The 26255-nt window shown below is 40.6% G+C and overlaps 1 protein-coding gene and 1 pseudogene across 1 annotated transcript; both read right to left on the bottom strand.

Moving 5' to 3' along the window:
- Nucleotides 1-348: 348 nt before the first annotated feature.
- LOC127765388 (uncharacterized) lies at nt 349-2790 on the bottom strand. Its single transcript, XM_052290275.1, has 2 exons — nt 2302-2790; nt 349-1011 (listed from the first exon to the last, which is right to left on the bottom strand). Exons 1-2 carry the CDS (start codon nt 2451-2453, stop codon nt 561-563), a joined length of 603 nt encoding a protein of 200 aa, XP_052146235.1. The 5' UTR covers nt 2454-2790; the 3' UTR covers nt 349-560.
- A 2207-nt stretch (nt 2791-4997) lies between these two features.
- Nucleotides 4998-25107, bottom strand: LOC127768961 (uncharacterized; annotated as a pseudogene).
- Between the last annotated feature and the right edge of the window lie 1148 nt (nt 25108-26255).

Here is a 26255-nt window from a genome sequence, read left to right as displayed (position 1 = left end):
ATAATATAATATACATAATATTTAGCATAGATATAATTAATATGATTAATACTTAAAAGTTGCCGAGTTTATTTTTTTTAAAAAAAGTCATTTAATTTGGGATGGAGGGATTATTTAGTTCTATCACACAGAAATTCACGAGGGGAAAAGAGTAGGGAAACGTCTACACATGAAATAATGAAAATCCTCTTTAATTACTTTAATTTTGACTAAGCTCGAGACAGCGCAAGTGTTCATTATATTTAAGGGGAAAAAAAACTTTGTTCTCACGCATATATATATTCTTGCGCGCGCACACACTGAAATAATCAAAGAGATGCACATACACACACATATACTACGTACTCATCTCTCTGAAAGTCTGAACTCTCTTACTTTGATTAACCCATGATCAAGTGAAGAACTGAAGATGTTCTCCTGTACAGTAATTAAGGGGCATATTAACAGCTTAAACACAGTGCAGGTAGCTCTTGCTGCAATATGCTACTAGCTGTCTACACATAATACCGTGCATGCATCTATATATGCATGGCTGTTCCTCTCTCTCTATATATATACGGCTAGCTAGTAGTGATCACCTCTTCCAAGAGCTTGTACCTCCGAACCCTCGGCCTGCCCCTCGCGACGCCGGGCGACAGCGGCGGCGGCGCGTCGTGGTCGGCGCGGCGGACGCGGCCGCCCAGGTCCGACGCCGACCGCCGCAGCAGGATACGCCGCTGTGCCGGCGACGGCGGCGGCAGCGGCGCCGGCGCCGGCGGTGGCTTCTTGATGGGCTTGCTCAGGTCGGCAGCGAAGTGCCCGCGGGCGGCGACGACCTTCGCCGCCGCCGTCGATCTGCTGCTGGCAGCTGGATCGCCGCCGGCCGCTGCTCTGGCGCCGGTGGGCGGCCTCGCCATCGAGCTCGAGGCGGCGGCGGCGCCGCCGCCGCCGCCGCCGCCTCCTTGATCCGCCCTCAGGCACCAGTTGCACGTGCCGTACGACTCTGCCTTGGGGTATCGCTCCGTGCAGTATCTGGCAGTATCATACATGCGTATATACAGATCAGTTTAGCTGTAAATACGTGGAAAATGATTGCGTGATCTACGTTATTGCATGCATGTACGTTTCAGATATAGACACTGACATGCAACACAAGTATATATATGTACATCCATGCACGGAGATAAACGAATCAACACAACAAAACTGGCGAATCCTGAATTATACTTATGTCTCGATCAATATTTATGCGTCTTTTTCAGAAAAAGAAAAGAACTCTTCATCAATTTGTCAAGATAAGATCGATGCATGCGTTCATTATATTTATAGTTATCCATATACTACACAGTTAGAGCTAGCGATCAAGCAAGTACAATAATGCTTTAAATCAACATTTATGCCCATAATTTTTCTTTAATCACGCAGATGTTTCAACAATATTCATATGGCCTAGCTGACATGCGCAGCCACTGTCAAGCGCTAGGGGAAAGAGAAAGAAAGCAGAATTAATTAACAAAGATCGAACTATTTGCAGACAGTGACCGTGTTATGTACTATATATTTCAGCCACGAACGCCCTACTTTGAATCAATTTGTTTGACAATTTCGCGCGGATCGCGCGAAAAGTCAGACAAAATTAGCTGGAAGGCGCGCTAAAAATTACTACTCGGAGACACGCGCGCACGTCAAAAGCGCACGAACTGTGGCTTGTCATCGATCAGCTACATGCCAGTCAATAATCTTATAATCACAGCTAATTCGATCACTAGCTACGGTCTGGGGCCAATCCATGTAGATGGATTAGTCATTAGTTGAGAGGAATGTGTTACATGTGTAGCAGTGTTGAGCAGTTGTGGTTCAGAGATCGATGCATGATCAATTGAAACTATTGAAGTGGTTGCATGCTCGAACTGTGTGGTGCACATGCATATGTACGTCAGTGGATTATTCCGATGGCGAAAAAATTAAACAATCTGCATCGTGTGCCAGTTTGCTATTGATCTGAATAGTTAGTTTCTCAGATAAACAATCCACGATGGCTATTAACCTATGAACTCATCCAATTAAGAGTATCAGTTCATGCAAATCTTACAGTTAATTTATATAGAAGAATATATTGATTCCAAATTAAACTGATTCTATCCTGATCTGAGTATGTGCCCAGAAATCCAAATGAATCAATCTAGCATGTCTCTCATATTGGGTTGGGGGAGGTGTCAAAAATTATTTTCGTTAAGGAAAAAAAACACCCAAATCTGCAGTTGCGGACGAACACGAACAAATTAACAAATGAATTTTGACGAGAGAGCAAAACATACGTACGTGTGCTGGGAGCGGACGGCGCAGGCGGCGCAGCGGAACAGCTCCGGCAGGAGGCCACGGTCGCCGCACATGCAGCACACGGCCGCCGTGGCGGCGGCAACCGGCCGCGGCGGCGACGACGACGATCCGGCGGCTGACTTGTCAATCCCCATATATATCTCGGCAGATCGATCGATGAATCGCGCGGCTATCTCAAGCGCATCGATTGGTAAAGCTGCCGCATGAGATCGATCGATCGATGGGATGGGATGGGATTGGGAATGGATCGGATCGAAACTTCAAAAGGGAGCAGATTGGTTGCTGATGGCGAAGTCGAAGTCGAATGTGGTTTGGGAAGAGGAGGAATTGGAGGTGGTAATGCGGCGCCTGCCGTCTTCACGCATCTCAAGATCTTGTAGAAGGAAGGAAGGAAGCTGCCCTCCTTTAATTTTGTCCTCCTCCTCCTGCTGCTGCTGCTGCTGCTGCCATGGCTGTAAAGATTTGCTGCAGTTTTTTTTTTATATTTTTAGTTTCTGAGATGGCTTTTGTGTTTTGGACCCTGAAGTTTGTGGATTTATGTTACAAGTTCTTTTGTTGGCCTCCCAAGAAAAAGATCTTCTCTTGTACTATGAAGCAATTGAGGCATGTAGTTTATTTGTACGATGAATATCGAATGGCTAACAATAGGTGATGAACCTAAGGGACTGGCTGTTCAGATTGATGTTATTTTCAACCATACCATTTTATAGTAAAATTGTCAAAAAAATGTCTATGTTTAGTTTATTGCCAAATTTGATAAATACATAAGAAATTCTGCCAAAAATTTAGCAGTATTGTTAACTTGCCAAAATTTTAGCATTGCCAAAATTTGATAAGGTTTATTTTAACTACAATCTAAACAGACCCTAAGACTTGATAATCCTAGTACTAGTAGGCTCACCGGTGAGCCACAACGTTATGAATATTTGCGGTGCCTGGCATGCCACACACATGCTTATGTCTAGGCATTAGAAAAATTCCTTAGTTCATGAATGTCTTAAGTTTAAATCTAATTTAAGTATTTTTCTTTGGTCCTATGTGTACAAATTGTATTTAAATAATATAAGGTGGGTATATAGCTCTAACCTATAAACTTTTCAGTCTTAATCATTATGCACACGTGTTTATTTGAAAAGGTGTTATAGTTTTAGTCTTTTTTATTAGATGCACAAATTTTAATTGTCGAAACACAACAATGAAACAAAATAACCACCCACGCTCATGTGCAATTTCAATAAGATTTTCATGATGCGCACGTATTTAATATGTAGCCTTTGAGACCGATGAGAAGTGATTGTTGTTGCTACAATTGCCGCTACCGCCCAATACCACAATTGCTAATTGAAAGTATGTATCGTTGCAATAGCTACAGCTGCAACCACAACAATCAGATCCGATTAAGCTCTTTATTTGTTGAATATATACTCGAATATATATTAAAAGATATATTCATGACGTGTGTAAGTGGCAGCCGTGTACCCAATGCTTTATCTCTGTCTTAGTGAATCTTGATTCGACGTCTTCTAGGTAAAAAAAATAAACAAAGCGTGCAAGACAATAGACATGTCGGCTAGAGGCTACATACCAAAATACCAGATATGACAGGGTTCAGAACGCAAAAATAACTGGAGTGAAAAAATAATTCGAGAGGCACCAACAGGTCCCTTTCATGGCAAAACTGTAGATAGTGAGACATCAAGGGGCAAACCCTTTCCCCCGAGGAATAATAGCGCAGCTGGGTGGATGGACTTCGTTGGACGGCCGTGCGGACGCAGGGGCCCACATAAACCCCAGGCCCACCTATCAGTCAAGGGCCTCGCGGGGAAGCGACCACCAAATCCGCCGGTGGCATCGGGCCGTAAATTCACGGGAAGCGCGGGGGTTGATTGGGCCGGAAGCGGGCCTTGGTCGACGGTTTGACCCTGCATGCCGCGCTGGCCAATGGGAGACCGGCAGCGATGGCGTGGGGCCCACGTGCCGTGGCGGGTAGGTACTTTGGCGCATGTGGACGGGGGAGGCCGATGGATGGATCGGGCCCTGCGAGCGAGCCGACAAGGCAACGGAAATCTCGTGTGGTTTTCGCGGCTAAATTGAAGTACACTCTCGTGTGGTTGATTCTGTTTTTTGATTAGAGCGATTTTTTGGATTAGGATGCCGTCATGCTGCGTGGCTGCGTGCGAGCGTGTGCGTGCATGGGGTTTAGCGTTTCGAGAGGTTAGGATTTGATCGGCTCTGTGGAACTTTGTAGAGATCGGGTGCGTGACGTGGTGATGGTGGTGGTGGTGGCCGGTCTTATCCTAGGTAGGTAGCTGGCCGAGAACGCGGCTTGTAGTCTCTGAATTAGCGCCTTAAGATATGCTCGTATGCTACTGATAGCTACATAATTTTATTAGTGTGAAGTACATATGTCCCAACATTAGAAAAATTGATAATAAAGTTATATCTACAGGTGGACGGGATTCTCCGGATAAAAGTTCTTACCTAAGACTTGATGGGCGACGGCGGCCTGTGATATCTATGAAGACGTCGTATAGGAGATCATGTTGATTTCCTTGCTCGCCTCCATTCAGGGTGGTGTGTGGCGACGTTCTTAGATGTTCTCGTCGGGTTACATGAGAAGCGAGTAGATCTTCTCTCTCGCCCTTCTCTCTACAACGTCCAAAAGTTTGAAAGCAATATTATGCTGTTTGAAAGCAATATTATGCTGGAGAAGAGCGAGGCGATAGGTATGTTCCTCTTCGAAGGGCTGACGACGATCGGGTACGCTTAGCGATGATCGGTTAGCATTAGTCCTATCCTCAATTCCGTTATTGGAGTCGCCAACGTGTAATGGTGTGTTTTTCTTTCTTTCTTTCCTGATCGTAGCCTCCCAGATAATAATCTTCGTATTTCTCCTTGCTATATCAGCATGAAACTTTGCACTATCTTAGATGATGGTTGTTTCGAAAAATATATATATATGCATATGACTTCAAATCACTGGTGGAGAAAACCTTATTAGTCCCGGTTCGTAACCCCCTGTAGTTTCCGGTTTTCAAACCGAGACTACCAATCCGGAACTAAAGATCGCTATCTTTAGTCCCGGGTGAAATAACCAGGACTAAAGATCGATCTACTTTTTTTTATATTTGCATGGCCCTGTTGCTGCATGGTTTATATATATAATATGCATATATATGTTTCAATACACTAATTTTGGTTTTCACTTACATATACACGGGCATTTTTTAGTATGATTTTAGTAAGATTCATACATTTACTTGTCTATATAAAACATTAATTTTTCAGGATTGTGTGCGCTAGTCACGAAAAAGGTGCATGGATTTTTCAGGATCAGATTGAAGCTTCGGGCGTGGGGTCTGCTTTGTTGAATCATAATATAGTTCACGTAATCACGCCTCGACAAATTTATGATAGGTACAGTAAACACAGGCACTCGTGCGCGTTCCTGGGATGATGATGGACCGGGGTTGCAGCTTGGTCGCTGTTGTACAACACCAGAGAAAGCATCTTCCCTGCGTGCCATTGCCATTGCAGCTGGAGAAACGTAGTAGTACAGTGTTGATAGACTCTCCGTGCAACCAGAAAGTATGGCTGGTGCTACCAATTCAGCAGGCTGGCACAGCCTTACCATGTACTAGGCCGACAGGACATGCCAGCTGCCGGCAGCGACGTCGTCGTACGCAAGAGCTCATGTTCATCACCGAATTGCTTGCCGCTAACCTTCCGGGAAGAAGGCGGCGTGTGCAGATGACGTAAGGCAGCACATGGTCGATGGTTCCGTCGCTCTCCCACTCGTGTACAGCCCTTTGGAAACTGGAACGAGCACATGCTTTCCACACACACAACGACAGAGACACTTCTTTGGCCTGTCTGCTGAAGGAAGCGGACAACTTGCCTGTTTCGTGTTCTCAAAAAAAAAATATATATAGTAGTTTCGTTGAGCCTCTTGGCTTCTGGGATGAACCTGTTGCATTATTAAGGACCAAGTGGCGGCTCGATGAACAACGATGCCATTCATCCGCGAGTACCATATCTCCAGCTGCATCTTTTTTATTACGGAATACATAGACGCAAGCATACACCCACATTATTACAATCAAAGAAAGGCAATATGAAGATTCACGTAGGGCCAAGTCCAGTTTTTACAAGTCAATTGCTGAACCATTTGGGAGCGGACGCATGCAAGGGCAACTGAACACAACCGGTCACGGCCACACAAAACATTTACACTGTAAAAAAGTTGTGCTAGTGTAGGGAAATATATCCTATACGCAATACCGGATAATACGGGAACCAAAGCTTCCCGACCTGAAATGGCGTTGCCCTCCGGGCCAAAGAGAGGAACATTATGGCTTAAGCCTCTGTTATGGCTCTTCGATTGTTTGCCTCCCTACAATCTGTACAAGGGAATGGATATACATTGCGTACCAGAGATCAATCATTATACCCAACCAGCAGGCAACAGCATTTAGCTGTTTATTCTCATCTCAAGCAACAACACGCCTGCTTAGACACCGCATAAGGAGGTGTGCCAACATTAATCTAATAATCCAAGCCTAAAACTGCAGCAAGGCCTTGCTGTTTCACTCCTATCAAAACATGAACAGCTTATCTCTTGGATGAAGTCACCTTCCATGCATTTCCTTCTTTTTCCCGTAAGCTGGGATGGAAAAGTAAACCAAATCCCAAAATCAGGTAACTACCAATAGAAGCATATGTACTATGCAGCAAGACAAAAGGCAAATGTTTGACATAACTGCCTAACTGTATCCAAACATATATAGAACTTGTGTTTGAGCACCTATGCTGTAAAGTATTTAGGATGCCCTAAAATATCCAGTGAACACAGGTACCTCAGCAAAACTTAAGCAATAGGAAATCAGCTCTGTGCACACTCCAAAGGATGTAAACTTCCTTCACCAAACTCATGCATTCGAAATCGTTCCAAAAATTCGAAAGGTCTGCACAGAGAATATAACAGTTTATGAATGATAAGGGAAAGAAAATAATAAGGGCAAATATCATGCATGTTAAGGCAACCGGACTGGTTTCTCTCTAATTGGATTACCTCTTAGTATAATAAAAATAAAGTGGAACTGTTTCAAGATTCACTAAGCTTGAGTAAACTGGAAGCAACTAATAAAGCAATTTATTAACTGCATGTGAGAGATTGACAACACACTATGGTAACACAAATAGACTCATTCGAAGAATAATCTGACAGCCATATTTTTTTTAATAGCATGACGCCAAACACCTTTAGTGATAACTTGATCCTAAACAGCAAAGTATGGTTTGATGCCAAGCAATTGGTCATGTTAGTTATGGCTTACAGCAAAATTTCACGGTTCCGGGAGAGCTTCCTCTGATTGTTTTCTATGACACTTGATACATCAATTTCAGGTCCAGCAATCATAGATGTAGCGTTCGCATCCGGTGTCCATAACTAATAAAGAAACAGATAAAATCAAATTGCATTCAAGTACTTCAAGTAAAATCATTAAAATATTTCTAAAAATATCAGATTACTTACCTTTATTGTGTTATCTATACCACTTGTTGCAACAGCACAGTCATATGGATGAGATTGTATACAGTTCACAACTGAAGAAAAATATGATGCATGAGAAACAGTATTCAAGGGACAGCAGCAGTGAAAAAAGGAAGTACACTTACCGGCTCCATCCCCTGCAAGCATTTTAATCAACCTTCCAGTTCGTTTCTCCCATATGAACCATCTACCATCATCACTTCCGCTAGCAATAAACTCCCCTGTTGTAAGAGAAACGCAGCATAGATGTGTTTACGTTATTAAAATGAACCATTTTATTCCATGGATTTTAGAACTCAAATTAACCCAAGTGATTCTGTGTAACAGTTTTAGTCAGTTTTACGTAAAATCTAAAATTTAGTAAGCACTAAAAAGGTTCATAATTCCATGTAACAAACTCCACAAGGAAATATAGCCTTCAGGACAGGGGAGAGGAGATGAAGTGTCTGATAATCTAATGTTAAGTCAATATGCAAAGTAGTATGTTTTAATTAAAGGTCAGTGTATTTCTGTTACTAGAAAATTTGTCATTAAAAATGCAAGTGGCTCATGGAAGGACAAGTACTTCAAGTACCACTAAGCAGGAATGCAAGAAGGAACAGCCTAACCTTGTTCACCGAGAAAGCTAGCTTGCTTTATATCTGTCCCCACATTGCAGTGTGCAACATATCTTTGCTTCATGTCAACGGCAACTTCTGGCTGCATTATATAATGGGAAGATGATGTTAAATCCATGTAATATCAGTGGAATACATATATGAACAGAAAAATATCCCATATTAGGAACTTCAGACAAAGTGGTGGCAGAAAAGAACGAACCTGATAGGCAGAATCACCATTCTGAGTGGACTCAGCTGATCCATTTTCACCAGAATGTTCGTCAGTTTGACTATCTCTTCTGTGAAATCTTAAACTTAAACTACCCCGGACAAAACCTGGATCACTATCACGGCTTTCATCACCTGATGCTGATGTTTCAAAGTCCAACTCCATTTCATCATCATAATCTGAATCTTCTCGACCCTCCTGTGATGACGAGCCACTGGCATCTGATCTAAACAGTAGATCACTTAATGAGCGTAACCGCCCATGTCGTGCATCAGTGTTGGTATTCCCTACTTGATCCTTTTTATTCTTCTCAAGTTCAGCTGTTCGAACAAAATAAACCCATCATATATTTTGGAAGTTACAATCAGTAAACCAACATAATAATGCATCTGGTGCATCAATGCAACCACCAAGCCTTAAATCTGCAATACAGGTCAATTTTAGTATATGTGTTTTTTTGTGAGTTGCGACTTCATGACAACAACTATCTAACATGGGGGATTAATAGAGGGTAACTTAGCTCAGTGCAGGCATGGGAACCAATTTCTTCGTAACTATTTCACATTACGTTGTGTGTGGGAAAAAAATTGCCTGTGTCCGATATACTATGTGCTAACCTGCAAAAAGCTGCTCCTTTATATTTTCCACTTGCTTCACTGACTGAGAATAAGGTGGAACAATAGTATTTAATGCATCCACATATTCAGATGCCTCTTTCAGCCTTCCTAACTACAAATTCCCAACACATGTTCGTAAGAGAAAAATGAAAATCAACTGATTTCAGCACTTCATTTCAAAGGGCATTAGTCAATCCATGTTTCTATGAATTACTCAGCTTACCTGTAATAGTGCTTCTGCCATATACAGATGCGCTTGAAATGATCTGGAATCTATACACCTTGCACTGTTGCAATCCCTTATAGCCATGTATACATCATTTTTCCACCTCCTCTGTAGATCAATACTTAATGATCCGTACGTTTTACACAGATCAGATTTTCAACAACAGATAAACAAAAGCAGGCAAACCTTTAGATACAATCCTGCCCGAGTACACAAGCAATCATGCTTCATGTTATCATCAATATTATGGTCCACTGCCTGAAGTATTGTAGAGCATGCTTCAACCCCAAGCATCAAGTTAGTGCCCATCTCAAGAGATTTTGTTGCAACTTGCATAAGTTTCTTGAACGTATCTACCTGAAACGGGTGCCATTAAAGGCAAAGCGGTTCAACATGTCCAGCAGATCAAGCAAACAGTGTGGTCTGAATTGCAGAGAGAGAGAGAGAGAGAGCACAACTCACCCTACACACATTTCTTGAAGCTCTGTTTACAGGAAACTTCTGTTGTTTTGAAATTAACTTTGCTGGCTCTTTGTTAAAAGGGGGTAGACATAATTGCTCCTGTACATCGTCTGCTGTGTATCTCACAGAACTCGTATTTTCTGAACCAATAAACAAATTACCCCAATCATTATAATATAAAGATATGATAATACTGACAGGCTAAAACGTAACAAAGGTATCATGACCAAAAAGAGAGTTGAATGATCATACCTAGGTCAACATCAAATAGATATACATGTTCACCACTGTAGCTCAACAGAACCTCCTTACCATTTGGGCTGAACGCAACATGAGTTAGATGCAAATTTGACTTCCTCTGGTTACAACGTAGGCCAAATGTCAATTGATATTGAAGGAACGAGTTGCTTCAGAAATAACAAAATTCTTAAACTAGAACAAAATTGCCTACTCTAGCTTGAATGCTTTAAGCTTTATAGGCCAATTTTTCTGGGAAAAAATACAAATATTCCAGAAGTAGTAGTTTATGTTGAAAAGCACATTTAAAATTCATCCATGACTGTGCAATACAAAGGTTATCCATAAAGCACATGTAACAAATCATAAAACTGCTCGCAATAACAGAATTATCAACACTGACTATTACATGAAAATTCTCAAGCTAAAGAAAAACAGCCAAAAAAGCTTCATGTGTTCTATCAATCTCCTACCCTGAATTTTTAAACTTTAAATTCAAGATTTACATTTAATTTGGTCAACTTTGAGTCAGCATATAAAATGTATATAGCCAGCACAGCAAATCGCATATATATGGTATTGCATCCAGTAAAAAAATAAATGTTTTGGGGAACATGTGGTCGAACTTTATAAAATTTAGCTATCAAATTCACTTGTGTAGATTGGAAGTATGAAATTGATATCCTTGATTTGTCTTAAATTTTACCATGTTTCATAAAACCATATAACAGAAACTAGTTGTCAAATGTGTGTTTTGGAAACTGCGTTGATGGTACAAAATGCTACTCATTTTATGACACGAGGGAGTATACCCAGCAACAACTGCTACCATATTTACCATACACAGTTGGGACAATAACAATACACTCAAGAACAGGGAACTCACAGTATCAGCAAGGTGCATTGGACAGAACATTTTAATACATGGAGGTGGTTCCTTTTTTGTTTGGCATGTGCTCAATGGTGGAAGCATTCTCCTATCATACAGTCGTGCAAATGCATCACTGCATAAACATCAAGTTGTAAAGTAATGTTATTCAGGTTTAGAAAGCTTAGAATGGATCAATGTATAAGAGTAAGTTAGGTCACCTTCCACCAACAAGGAGCTGATGGGGACGAACAGTGCTGATATCACAAGACTTCAGTGCCAATGGCTGTCTGGGAATATCAGCTAAAGATTTCTTTGCTCCCCATCGTAGATCTAGCTGCCACACAGAAAACAAAAATAGAACCAAGCATGCAACTTAGCAACTATACCAGTCAATTTTATAGCCCGTGTTTACCTTAATACTCTATTTAGTTAATTATCCTTACAATTCCAGGATTCACAAAAACAAAAGGTACAGTGCAGTTACCAAGCCTAGAAGGTAAAAGTGGGAGCCACAACATGATCATCATAAGGCTGAAATGATTGTACAATCATAGTCCAACAAAAGGCAGCATTATGGGTTCATCCACATGGTAATAGGAAATGGTGTACAGATGAATCCTTAAAAAGTAAATCTCAATTGCATGCTGGCTCAAGAGTTCACGAAACAATAATGAGACACCATTTATAATTTTTGGTAAATATTTTCTTCTAGTCATTAAGGCCCTCCACGTAATTATTTATAGTGCTAAAGATTACAGGTAGACTGCAATATGGAATCATACAAGGCTACTGAGTTGGGCTCTTATTAGATTATTCCTAGTGGTAACCAATAAATCTGTAACAGAATAACATTTAAACGAAATAACAAAAATACTCCCAAAGGTAAAATTTATCATGATATTAGGTTATTAAGGACCAAACAATTTATCAACCTAGACAAAGTTGCAATGTTAGACGTTATTAGTTGAACCAAATTTTGTCAAAGGGTGGATGACTCACAAGCACATTACGGCATTCCTGATTAGTAGATCTTGCACGAGGACAGGAACTGCACTCCCGAAAATCATGCTGTCTTAGAGTTCCATCCTCACTTGCACTCCAGACTATATTAGGGTTACCAATTTCAACCTGCATATAGCAAACAATACAAAAAATTAAATAATTGAAGACCAGGCAGAGGCTTATAATAATTGGTTAGAAATCTCAATCCACAAGAAACTAGAGCACATCTATATTTGTGTAAAGACTTAAGTGCAGAGCATCATTTTCACCTTCTAAATCAAGATGATACAATGCAAATATAAACTTCTTTCATGCTCACTTAAGTGCAGAGCATCATTCACAAATTACAAAAGACCTATGTCAAGATGATGCAATGCAAAGATAACACTTCTTTCATGCTCTAGAGATTCAAATTCCAAAGGTCATCTCAACATGCAATCTTACAGCTAATTTCTTGATCCTCCTTGAGTGGCATTGGTAAACTGCTGATGGTTCCATAGAAATTTCTACAGGCCTTTTTCCACTTAAACGGGACAAATTAAAAACACGAACCTGCAAAAGAATCAGCAACTCTCTCACAAAAAGGATCCTAAAAATAACTGGTACCAGAATAGCAGAAAGATGAGAACAACTTCTATAAAGATCATACTTCTGCATCTCCTGCTCCTGAGACTATTACTTCATCAGATGTTTCAGGGACAAATTTTGTGCAAAATATGTTTGCTGAATGACCCGTATCAATGTCATGCAACAACTCTCGATTAGCATAACTCCAGATGCCGATCTGCAGGTAGATGTTCATACAGCACTTAACTCAATCAAGCATAAAAGTGTCTGATTTTACTAATCCAAGCATATGCCAAAGAAAAGAGAAAGCCAGCCACAGAGGTTACTAACTACAAACTCGTGTCGCCTGCTGAGCAACACCCCTTTTGCAACAAAATTGTCTAATACAGTTCATATAATAATTCCCTATAGTTACAGCTTAACAAATAGTTTAACTTGATAGAAATAAAGGAAGACAAATCATTGCAAACCTCTTATGTTTGACAAACAACTAAAGAGTTCATGTGCTACCATATTCTTTGAGCCGAAAAGGTCTACTAGATGATGATTACCATAGCAATTTAGCCATATAAAAGTGGCACGACAGGGCATTCAGAAGCCAAAAAAGAGAGAGAGAGAGAGAGAGAGAGAGAGAGAAGGGGTGCAAATATCTCAAAACAATGTTTAACATAGTGTTGGGGAGAATTAGAGTTCAAGTGCTAACTACTGAAGATAACATGACACAAGAATAAAGAATCTAGCAAAGTCAGACCCAACCATACTTAATTTTAGAAACTTACTCTAGTGTCATCTGATCCTGATAGCAGAAGTGAGCCCTTTGAATTCCATGCAATAGCATTGACACAACCTAGGTGACCCTGTTATATAGCATGGAGAAAACAGAGACGGTCAATGTAAAAAAAGCAAGAGAACTCTAGCACTTTTTCTTTTGAACAGCTATACAATTTCCAATACAGGAACAACAAGAGGGCCAAGTGCCAAATGTCCTTGTGTGAAAATCAGTAGAACAAGAAGAAAAAAGTAGTCGTGTACCTCCATTTCCTTCTCCAAAGCAAGCCTTTGTACTAGAGAAGAATGGAATTGCACTCTCTTATTAATGTCCTGGAAAAGAAGTCGTTACTAGCTTCTAAACATTTTAGCTACAGGCCTACAACACATATAGTGATACCATGATCAACATATGCATCACGCATCACAAAATGCAAGACCAAAGAAGAAACATTATTAATGCAAGAGGCCAAGTGCCAAAAGCTGGGTTGAAGGTCCTCAACTTCTCCACCGGGTCGCCTCCATGTTTTTCACCTCTGTTCACCCCTATTATACATCGACTCACTGGCAGGTCATTCACCTTAGAACTTCTCATCTATCCTAAATTCTCAACCAACGGCAGAATCAATCAAGTGCACTCATAGCAGATGCAGATTACAACAACTCGAGCAATTGATAGCCCAAACCCCTTCCCCTGACGCTACGGATTCAATTCGCGCAACAAGCTACCAAAACAACAGAAGGCTCAAACAGCCACGGATATTACCCCCAATCCATAAACCCTTGAAACTCTCAAACGGGTCGAGGAACATAGCTCCAAAAAAACGCGAACCTAGAGCTCCAGCCTCCAGCCCTCGCGAACATACCACAAAACACCTCGCCACGCGTTCCTACTCGACCGATTCGTCCGCCCCCGCGAACCCCTCCACCGCACAGAGCGCCCCCCAACGAATCGACCCCCAATTCGCCCCGTACCAAAAAGCTATCCACAAATGCAACGAACCCTAGCACGCGATAGGGGAGGGGGAGAGGCGTCCCGGGCCATCCCGAGGGTGAGGAGGGGGGGGGGGGGTGCTTACAGCGGTGCCGTGGAGACTTCGGGCTTGCAGGAGGTCGGTGACGCCGCCGTCCGAGAAGCGCCACCGCGCCTTCTCCGCCGCCGCGTGGTCCATCTCCATCTCCGTCGGCCGGCGATCTAGCAGGGGAAGAAGGCCAGACCTCGCAGCCTCTTCGCCGCCGCCGGCTGCGCGCGCGCCCCCGATCGCCGTGGGCGGTTTTGGGGACGCTTCTGGAAGCTTTTTGCGCCTTTCAGCTTCCAAGGGACGGAATGGGGGTGGAGGTGTGCGGGGTCAGTGTTCCAGAGAGAGAGAGATGGAGAGAGGGGAAGGAGGGAGCCAGGGAGGTGTTGCTTTTGCCTCGCTGGCGTGGGGGTGTGGGGCCCACTGACGCGTGGAGCGAGAGGATGGATAGACGTGGCCTGTCAGGTGGGGCCAGACTATCGCACGGTCGCACCAGTGCTAATCCTTCTTTTTCATTGTGAAATTAGCTAGCCGAGGAATGGCTTTTCGCCAAATTCTTTTGAAATTCTTTAGGATTTTCTCAAGATATGGGAATTTAAAACAATTTTAACATGGGATTTAACCTGTTTTGACGAATTTCGTTGTGCCTCTCTTTTCTGATGTCTGAATTATGTGATTAATCCAGACGATTGTTTCTACAGTTTCCTGGTATTTTTCTAATCATAGAATTTATTATAGTAAAACGCACTTGAATCCTACTTTTTTTTTCTTTATGCGTTTCTAATGAATCCTTAGTATCTCAACTTTAAACCATCGGTTATTAGCTTATTATTATTAGTTTTTCATCTTTTAAAACTGCTTCATATTTCATATTTCATATTTATATTTTATTCTGATCCCAAGCCGGGATGGTGTTTTTGCATTTTAGTTAGCAATTTAAAATAAATCATAGGGTGCGTGAGAGAAGAGGAAAAATGAGACAAGGTAGGTATACTAGGCTATAATAATTTCTTTGTGCTTTTGTTTATTATTTATTAATCATATATTGATGCCATCACCATTTTTGTCCATGTGTACTCCACGTAGGGACATCACATAGTCGAAAATCACCTTGGTTTGGGTTCAGAAACGAAATGTAAAAGGTGACCAATAGTGAACCATGTCATAGTTAAGGGGCGGAAATCGGATCAAGGTCATAATTATAAGAGACCAAATATAGTCTTTCCTTAATTGATTACAGTAGTAAGGTTCTGATATCAATTGTAATTATTAAAACCTGTCTGGCTCTGCTGCAAATTATAATCCAAAACTGATTTTGAATTTTAGAAGTAAACTTAAAGGTTTTCTACATCCCTTCTATTGCTTCTGTTTTCATGATAACTAATCCAGACTTCGTGGTACTTCCAGAGGTAGCGACAGCCGACAGGAGAACTACAAAAAAGGCAGAAGGCAACCTGGTAAAAGAAACGGTGACGACCTCTAGAAGGGAGAAGAATGGCTTGGGTCAATCAAAAGCATTAGACCAACTCATTGCAAACAAATTAAGCAAACAGCTGCATGAGGAACACTATCCCTTGATTTATCTCACTTCAAAACTTCTCTATTTGATTCTGGTTCTGCAGATATGTACAGGGCAATGGGCTTTTTCAGTAGTTCAGTTGCGACACTGATAAGTTAATACAAAGGTAATGTACACAACGAAACATCGAGATGAGGGGAGAGACACCTCGCCCTTTTTACAACGGGAGAAGCAAAAGCATCTACAAAGGGAACCACCTGGTCACATTGCCAATCTACCTGCAAAATTGTGTTGTAACGCCGAATCGAATATTACCTCTGTTCCATGAGTTTAAGTTTTCGCCAGCTCAGGCTGTCAGGTGGTGAGGGTATGTTCTTGATATCTTGATCGTGTTCCACCATCATGATTGAAATTCAGCACAGGGGTCTACCGAACTATCAATTTCCTCAGCTTTCTTTCCACTAGTAAATGCCTTTGAATGAATATCTCAAGCTATGCACGTGCTTCTACAAAGGCAAGCTTAATGCCAAGGTCTCAGTTTCTTCAGAGTCGATGCTGTATGACAGCCTCTGGAAAGCAGTTGCAAATGCCCTGTATGACCATTAGAGTCAGTAATGAAGTCTGCGGTTGGTTCTTGGTAATGCACTCTAGGTAAAAAGATTACCACTTAGAAGTTAGAACTCAACTTACATGTTATGACGGTATAAGTACAACAGTTACTCATTTGAATAGCTGTCGGCGAAGTCTTTAATTCTTCTCTTGATAGTCTGGGGGAGGACAAGGAAATAGAAACAAAATCAGCATGGATACGTCAGAAACCCAAGTAAAAACAAATCAACATAAAGGCAAATGGCAGAGTTAACTACCGAAGGACACACACCTGCAACTCTTCGTGAAGCAGTGAAAAGACCTTCTTCATCAATTTATGCCTCTGTAGGATATATAGTCCACAATCAAACCAGGATAAACTTTATATTAATAGTAAAGTATCAAATAAAATTTCAGTAGATGATACATTCTTGATCAATTGCCTCCCCAATCTAACTAAAAGTTTAATATCAAACTGCGATGCAAGGAGAAATTTGAACATGGATATGCGAAGTGGAAGGGCTAACCCCTTTCAAATTGGTGGAGAAGAATAAATTGAAGTTAGGCATGTACTAACAATAATTGAGCTGTAATGATTATATAGGGAAAGGCAGGAAGAAGACATACTGTGCCCGATTCATGATACATGTCTCTGATTCTTTCCATAATGTTATAATACAGATCCTTATCTCTTTCTTTAGCGACATTAAGATCCTCCTGAACCTTTAGGAATTCAGATCTGTACAAAAAATATGTCAGTTACAGAAGGAGATTACATGAACAATTGAACAGACAACAATGGAGTACTGAGGGTACTTAAAATAAGAAAATTTACACCTAAGAAAATAATATTACGGGACTTTAAAATAAGAAAATTATTGCATACCGAGTTTTCTCAATCTGAATGTTTAAGTAGGAGTAAACTTTGTATTTCTCATTGTACTCCTGAACATAATCTTTGTATCTGAAAAAGAAGATAATATGTTAGTTTTTTATTCACAAACAACAAAAGAAACAAAATTTCAAAAATCACACATTACTTATTGGCATGGAGTATCTACAACGGTTTACAGTATGCGATTTAGACAAAATTATCCATTACTTATTGGCATGGAGTATCTCTAGAATGCATATTCGACAAAATAACACTGCTCAAATGCGAAATTAATCGTACCACCTATAAAACTGTACAATTCCAGACAACAGATATGATGGGTCACTGGTCATAAGCAGTCTGAAACAGTCAGTAAAATATTCATATGGACCTCAAATATCACCAGTAAAGTTCAAAGAAGGAAACTTAATGGACAATGGATGTGGGCTATAGACCAGGTAATCCATCATTTGAATACGAAATTTCATGGTTTGGCATTCTAACATCCTAGGCATAGAGGAACTGCTTCAATCCATTTTTGGTTGTTAAACAAAATTCAAGTAATAATACTGGCAAAATAATTATAATAAAAACAACAGCGGGAAGGATATTGTAACTTACTGTGAGAAATCCTTTATTGGACCTTTCAGTTCTGGTTCCTCTTTATCATACTTTGAGAAGAATAAATTATCTTCATCTGAAGAACTGTCCCTTCTCTTTCTACTTGCATCATTCTCAATCAAAGAGTTGTTCCTACTTCTTTCCTCATTTTCTGCTGGGGAAATTGATTTCCGTGTTCTAGAGCCTATGGCATTCCTACTACCATTCTGAGGAAGCTTGGGGGTAGTTTTCCCTATCTTCTTTGGACCTACTTGATCTAGCATTCCAACCTGAACCCTTGTTTCCCTTTTCCCGGGTTTTTCTCCTGGCTGATCTGGATGTAATATGACCTCAGGAACTGGATTATCAGGTTTTGACAATTGCTGACTTTGTGGAACATTTCCTCTTTGTTGAGGCCTATTATTATCAAAATCATATCCAGATGCCTTCTTGGGGAATCCTTCCTGATTTATATTACCTCCAATACCAAATTCTCGAGGTGATGGTTTCCTCTGATCTTGAGAAGAGGATAGAGAACCCTTTCTGTTTGCCATACTGGGAATGGAGTTATCCACATTAGCTAATTTACCATCAAGTGATTTTGAAGAACTATTTCTTTCAAATTGCTTCTTTGCCCTCCCAGTCTCATTTTCCAGAGAAGCCTCACGAAATTCACCCAACTCGAGATCTGAAAGCTCTCTCTGGAGCACTTTTTTTCCATGAGGTGAACTCTCGGCATTATTTCTTTGCAAATTTGATGGCTGACCATTACTTTCATTGGAATCAGGAAACGGCATAACACCATCATATCCAACATTTCCTTTGGCACTTTTAGCTGAAACCATGGAATTCACGTCAATGTTAGCATCTTTGGAACGACTGAGCATTTTATCCTCAACTTGGGTTCCCCCATATCTAGCTTTTTTTCTTGTGGCAGAATCATCAGAGTCATCAAAATTGGCATATGGGTCTTCAGCGTGCGAAACTCTTCCAAGGTTACCATCCAAACTATTCCAAGGCTTCTGAACCTTATCTGCCTTTTTCTTAGAAATTGACTTCTCAACCTTATCTTGTGTTCTCTCAGAGTGCATTGCTTGGTTAAGTACATTTGGGCTTTGATTTATCTTTTGCAAATTTCCAGAAGCCAAATGTCTTACTTTCACAGCAGGGCTGCTATCATGTGCATGAAGATCACTATGTGCATCCCAGCTAACATTCCCTGTCTCCTTACTCAGCTTCTCATTCACATGTTTGTCAAGAGGTAAAGTTTGTCTCTGTTCTGATAATGAACTAGTAGTTCCTAAATAATCAGCCTTGGCCCTTTTGGCACTTCCAGACATTACACTCGAGTTCTCATTGGCAGAGCATCTTTTCAACTTGGGTTTGGCACCTTTCTCGTTGATCCTATCCTGACCATGATTTGATCCATCCTTTGATACTGACTTTCTCCTACTGCCATGATGTTTTGTAGATTGGCTGGTTTCTTCCTTGGGTAGGTTTTCACTACTTGGTGCTAAAGGGTCACCAAAAAGGTCCTCATAAGACATTTCATTTGCAGCGTACTTGCTATCAATTCTACTAGGATCTATGCTGGTATTTACCATGTTCTTGCTTCCAGGAATTTCTGGTGGCTTCTCTAAGTGGCTCGCATCGAAGCTATCAGTTGGTACAGCTGTGTATGCTGACTCATTATTGTTGTCATTAAAATTGTTCAAATCAATGTGTGGGGATGCGCTCTTATAATCCAGATTTGTTCCAATATCTATTAGCTCATCATCGCCATCTAGTGCAGTCAAATCTCTTGGCGATGAAGATAATTTAAGTTCATCTGCTGCTTTTCTGTGTGCTCCTCCTTTATCATCATCACTTGTAATATCCACAAATGCATCTGATCCTTCCTTGCTGCTTGAAGAAGCATCACTGTCACTGTCACTACTGCTCCCACTGCCACTTGCAGCGCTTCTGCTTTGGCTCCCACTGTCACTTCCACTGTCACTGCTTTCACTGTCACTATCACTACCGCTTCCACTCTCACTAGATGAGCCAGCTTTACCATCACTGTCATTATTGACTTTTTCATCTCGGGCAGCAGAAACTGGGGAGCCTCCAATGTCAATCCTCTCAAATATATCAGGATCATCCATTTTTAAGCTTGGACCAGCTTCCTCAGTGTTGTCATCAATAGATCTGTTACATACATCAACAGATGACTGTTAAGGTGCTTGGGAGAGATAATTACAAAAACACAGGAAAAATAATTGAACAAAACTAAGGAGAAATCTTCATTAAAACAATGCCCATTTGTCACAGTAAAACAAGGAATTGAATTTGTAGGAGAAAAAAAATTTACATTCCACTGCAAGGTGCATACCTTTTAGAGCTTTCTGCCTCTAATCCAGGTTTGAGCAAATACCTCCCTGGCGCTTGGAAAATTGCAATCTGCAAGGATAATAGTGTATTAGGTATGCAACATAACATAGAGCTGATGTTTCGTTAATGGAGAAGATGTAGTGGTGAGTAATGTACTAATGTTTGCCACTCACATTCTTGATGATACTATCTATTTTCTTTGAAGCATTCGGAAATACATCTGCAACAGCTTTCTCCAGGCCCTGCATATATTTCAACAAATGTTGTAAATGATAATTGCTCATGGAGCAAACCTTTCTTAATTAAGTAAACATGTATACAAAACCAAGACATCTATCTGACTATGAATATTCAAGAATATGATGTACAGAAATGAGACCAAGAACTATGAAATTTAAAAAGATCGATCAATAAATTAAAATGCCACTTAAAGCTTCAAAGAACTGAAGCTATCACTAATAGGGGGAAGGGGGGCGCTTTATTTTACTAGTGATACCCATATAAGTTTGGAAAAATCCGCTTGACTCAATTTTTCAACCACGTATAAAACCATTTAATCTTCACGCTTCCAATTCTCAACACCATTTGAAAAATACCCTCATAGACCAAAGGGAGTCACCATGGCACTGAGTGATGGGGTCACCAGCAATGGTGTCATCTTACCCAAGGATCACCACCAAAATTACCTCTTTGAACATCCCATCGCCATCTGTGTGTGATTGGAGACTTGGAATAACGATTAAAAATGGCATGAGTATGTAACAAATGAACCATATGGAAGCATGAGCTATTCACAGCATCCCTGCTACCCACTACAAAACTGCATCTGTGTGCTACAACAGTAGCAGCGGTGGCATGTAGCAAGTCACCACAGAGCCACAATTGTGCATAACACTATGCACGCACCACACACACACACACAGGGGGAGAGAGAGAGAGAGTACCTTTAAATTCATTCCTTTTGGATTTTCTGAAAGTACAGATATCAAGAGGCTTCGCAGCTCATTTGTATTATCATCAGTACTTGCAGAAACAACACTTGCTCGACGACTTGTTCCTTGAGACACCCTATTTGGGGTTGATTTCTCGACTTTACTATTTTCATCTTTATTCAAATCGAATGGTGTTATGACTTCATTATTTACATCTGATCCGGTAGGAACTGAAGGAATGCTCGGTCCAGGTTGCTCAGGAGAAAGCGCTGGTGAAGTGGAGAAATTTGCTTTTGGTACACTGTTAGACAGCTTCACTTTGGAAACTGATTTGGTTGGAGCAATAACAGCAGCTGGAGTAGGCCAATGGAAAACATATGCCGTTAAATATTTGCTAATGCAAGGTTTTCTTAGCGGAAGAACATGCGTAGATGTAAAAAGAAATAAAACAATACAAATGAGAGGGTCAAACAAGACTCAAACCTGGATTCTTCTTGTAAAATTCTTTCTTCTGCTTCCAGTTCATCCTCCGCATATTACCTGAAAGAGATAATAACATTAGATTATATAGCCCAAGATCTAACAAAAAGTTTAGGCATTACAGACTCTAATTAACTTTAGGCAAAGAACAGAAAACAAGTTCAGAACCATTGTAGGCTCATAGCTGTTGCACCTAAAGATATAAAGGATATTTACACCGTACAGAATACTGATCCAGTGCAAGTAATTGAGCTCAGTTATATACTGATGTGTACAAAATAATTATATACATATTTCAAATACAAATGCAAAATTGAGGTAGAAAATGAAATCATAATCCATGGTGAAAAGGAAACAAATAATAGTTCAAAGCAAGATCTAACAAAAAGTTTAGGCATTACAGACTCTAATTAACTTTAGGCAAAGAACAGAAAACAAGTTCAGAACCATTGTTGGCTCATAGCTGTTGCACCTAAAGATATAAAGGATATTTACACCATACAGAATACTGATACAGTGCAAGTAATTGAGCTCAGTTATATACTGATGTGTACAAAATAGTTATATATACATATTTCAAATACATATGCAAAATAGAGGTAGAAAATGAAATCATAATCCATGGTGAAAAGGAAATAAATAATAGTTCAAAGCACAAACCTTCAACAGCAGCAGCAGCCATTGACTTGGCCTGACTCTTAACAGATGGATTTGCAGGGTCCAGCACAATCGATCTATGACAGGCAAAATCACAACATGTTAAAACCATACATAAAATCATAAAACAGAAACTTTGAGGGAAAAATCTATTTATCGGGTGATCATTAATCAGTAGACCAAGAGAGTTATTGAACAGGGAAAGCAGACAAACTTTCGAGATTTTGAGAGACGCTCAGCCTCCTCTGAGCGCATTTTCACAAGGTTCTTTGCTGATTCATCCAAAATACGCTGCACATTCACCTTGCGCCACGCAGAGCCACATTCAAGAAGCAATCCATTTCCATCCTCTCCACTCTGACGTTCTTCATAAATATCACATAATTCACCACGTTCAGAAGCCCATGTAAATTTAAATTCTTTGCCACCAACATCTATAATCTGGTAGGAAAAGAACCTGTCAATACTCAACTCAACAAATGAAATGGGCAACACTATTTGCCATATTGAAGCTATTTTACTCGATACATTAATTTAGTTGGGCTAATCTAGTACTCCCTCCAGGCTGATAATACTTGTCGTTTTAGACAACGGTGAGGAAAAACTTTAGAATCTTTGATTATGAATCATTTTTAAAATATTTGTCTTTCAAATATGGTGACTACATGTATATATTAGTCTTAAAAAGTACTTTAATAAGATCATATATTTGTTAACACTTCTATACATATTATAATGAAAAATAATGGTCAAAGTTGTTTTTTTTAGAAACCGTGTCCTTGTCCAAAACGACAAGTATTATCAACCCTGAGGGAGTATTGTTAAAAACCATACCACGGTTGCAAAACTCACTAGCGATTACCTTAGTATTCCCTTTGTATGCAGGAAAGAAACATGCATCCATTTCATGAAACATGAATCACATTGTGCTAGTGCCAAATTAGTGAACCAGTATCTTCTCAACCAACTTTCAAAGCCTAAAAGGGTATAACTATTTTGAAATAGAAATAGCTAACAAATGTAAAACCATAAGCTTATCTTGTCAAAACAAGACAAAGATAGCAAAAGAAATTATTGATGTATCCAAGCAGCATGCTGGATTTTTTTTTTAGAAAACAAAGCAAAACAGTTGAACTAGGATCCATAAATGTCAGTGATGAGACGTAAAGCTACAGTTTCACTGGAGTAACATGTCATGTGAACAAGAAAGTTAGGAACACAGAGGGTCTTGACAGGAAAGGAGATTTGGAGTTTTGGAGTTCCTATTTGAGATTAGTGAACCCTACTGGAGCCAAATACATAGTTGGGTGATTCTACGCTTCTTTAGTACAAAACCAAGTAAATGGTTTTGAAGAAAAGAAATATATATAACTGCTCATTAGAAATTAAACAAAAAATAATAATTTGATATACCCAAAAAACAATCAAAGACCATAGATAAAAGATGTACATGAGCTTTATATGCCATTCCTAGCAGCTAACGGTTACAAAAGTAGGGCCCAACAATGCAATTCCACAAAATTAATACTTCCGCATGGATCATCATTCCCAAAGAACTTTGAGCAACCATAAACAGCATAAAATATCCAAATTCATCCTAGCCAAATAGTGGAAGCCTCAAATAATGATTTGCTCACAGTGATCTGACCAAAGAAATGCAAAATACACAAACAAAACTCCTTGCCATTGGTGCATATACCAAAAGAAATCATACGGTTTATTCCCATCAAACCAAGGAGACATGTGCCCAAGTAAAACCAAACTAAAACATGAACTGCCAATTTATAAAATCACTCAATAATGAACAGGCAGGGGCTGGATTTGAACAATCCTATACAAAACTTGAAGGTAAAATGAATGGCATATCGACAGGACCAGAATAAGCAATGGACGAGCTCACACTCAAGAGAGTACCATAGAACATCACAAGTGAAATTTAAGTATTTAACGATCCTAACAACATTTGGGATAACACAGCATCATGCCAAAACGATTCAGAGCATCTCAAGCACCAGGCAGTAAAATTGAGCAAATATAAATGCAAATTACACAGTGAACTAACCTAAACTCAGGAACGATGTCACAGGAAAACCAAAAGCTGGTATTCCAGAGGAAAATAATCTCGAGTTATGAACTTAAGACACATATGCCATAACAAGCAAAATTTAGAAATCAGTTAGGTTTTAACTTCAGAAGAAGAAACTCGCGGGGACAGAACTTGACGACGGAGTGAGATGGAGGGAGGGAGGGGAGGGAAGCTCACGTTCTCCGAGGAGTTGTACATGTTAGGGTTGAACTTGATGCGAGCGCCGCTGCCCGATTCCTCGGCACGCCGGATCTCGTCGACGAGGTCAGGGGTCAGCCTTATGATTGCCGCGAAGGCCGGCAGGCCACTGGACTCCAGGCTGAACGACTCCTCCCGCCCCGCCGCCTGCGCCGCCGCCGCCGCCGCCGCGGCGGCGGCGGCGGCCGCAGCGGCGCCGCGACCGCGGGGGGGCGCGGACATGCCGCCGATAGAGGGGCCAGCCCCACGGCCGCGGCCGTGGGGGGCTGGCGGGCGCTTCGCGGCTCCGCCCCCGCCGCCGCGGCTGCCGCCACGGCCGCCGAGCTTGTACATCGTCCCCCGCGGCAAGCGGCGCCGCCGGCGGGGAGGGGGGGGGGGGGGGGGTGGGTCCTTTGGGGCTCGAAGGCGGAGAGTAGCGAAGACGCCGAAGAGGAGGGCGCAGAAATCGTATAAGTTTTCCTTTTCTATTTTTCCCGTTTTTAGTTTGGATTTTGGAGTATTTTTTATTTTCTATTTGTGTTTTGTTGTTTGGGTTGGATCCCCTTTTCCGTTTATAAGTTCAAGCACAACAGTACCAACTAGTATTACCAATTGTAAACTTTGACAGGACCAAAAGGGAAATCACTCGCAGTAAGTTAAATTACCATAGAGAAATCACGGTTGCACGACACTCTTCACCCCTTGAACACAAACCATACGACACATATATATGTTTTATCCATTCTTAATGGATGATCAGTTGGATGACTAAAACGTAACTTTGTTTGGAGAAGTTTTTAGGGCTGTATTGGACATCAAGGGCTATGAACCTTTTCCCCGTTACATTACACGTAAAACAGAGCCATGAATAAGAACATAGTTCATCCGTTACATGTTAAGTGTTGTTGTGAATTTTTATTTTTAGCGTTTGATCGTCCATTTTATTTGAATTTTTTTATTATTAGTTTTTCTTATGCTATTAAGTATTAGTTACTTAAATTTTGATTAATATGATTATTTAAAGTAATATTTTAATATATTTTTTAAAAAAACACACCATTTAATAATTTAAAAATCGTGTATGCGAAAAACAAGTAAGTAAAGATTGAGAAAGAGGAGAAAAAACTGTCCTAATATAAGCAAGACAAGCTACATTTATAAAGCCTTACATTTTTATATAGTCCAAAATCATACTCCAAATTTGACCAATAGTAAAACTCTACTCAATTTATTTCTCTTGGTTCTAAAATGAACAAATCACGTATAAGACGTGATATATCTTAAATCTGATACTACCTCACATGCCAATTTATTTATTTTTGGACCTTTCTCCATGTCTCATTAGTTGATGTCTCTCTAAATAAGGCCGCTGGGCCCAAAAAAGACCCAAGAGACACACACGGTAGAGCCACAAAAACACACGATCGACAGAACAGCACCCGCCGTGCGCCCCCAGAGCAGAGCAGCGGCACCGCTTCCCAGCGAATCGGCGATAGCGAGCC

The sequence above is a fragment of the Oryza glaberrima genome, chromosome 3, assembly GCF_000147395.1.
Source record: "Oryza glaberrima chromosome 3, OglaRS2, whole genome shotgun sequence".
Taxonomy (NCBI): Eukaryota; Viridiplantae; Streptophyta; class Magnoliopsida; order Poales; family Poaceae; genus Oryza; species Oryza glaberrima.
The sequence above is the reverse complement of the archived record's forward strand: the minus strand, read 5'-3'. Positions and strand labels throughout refer to the sequence as shown.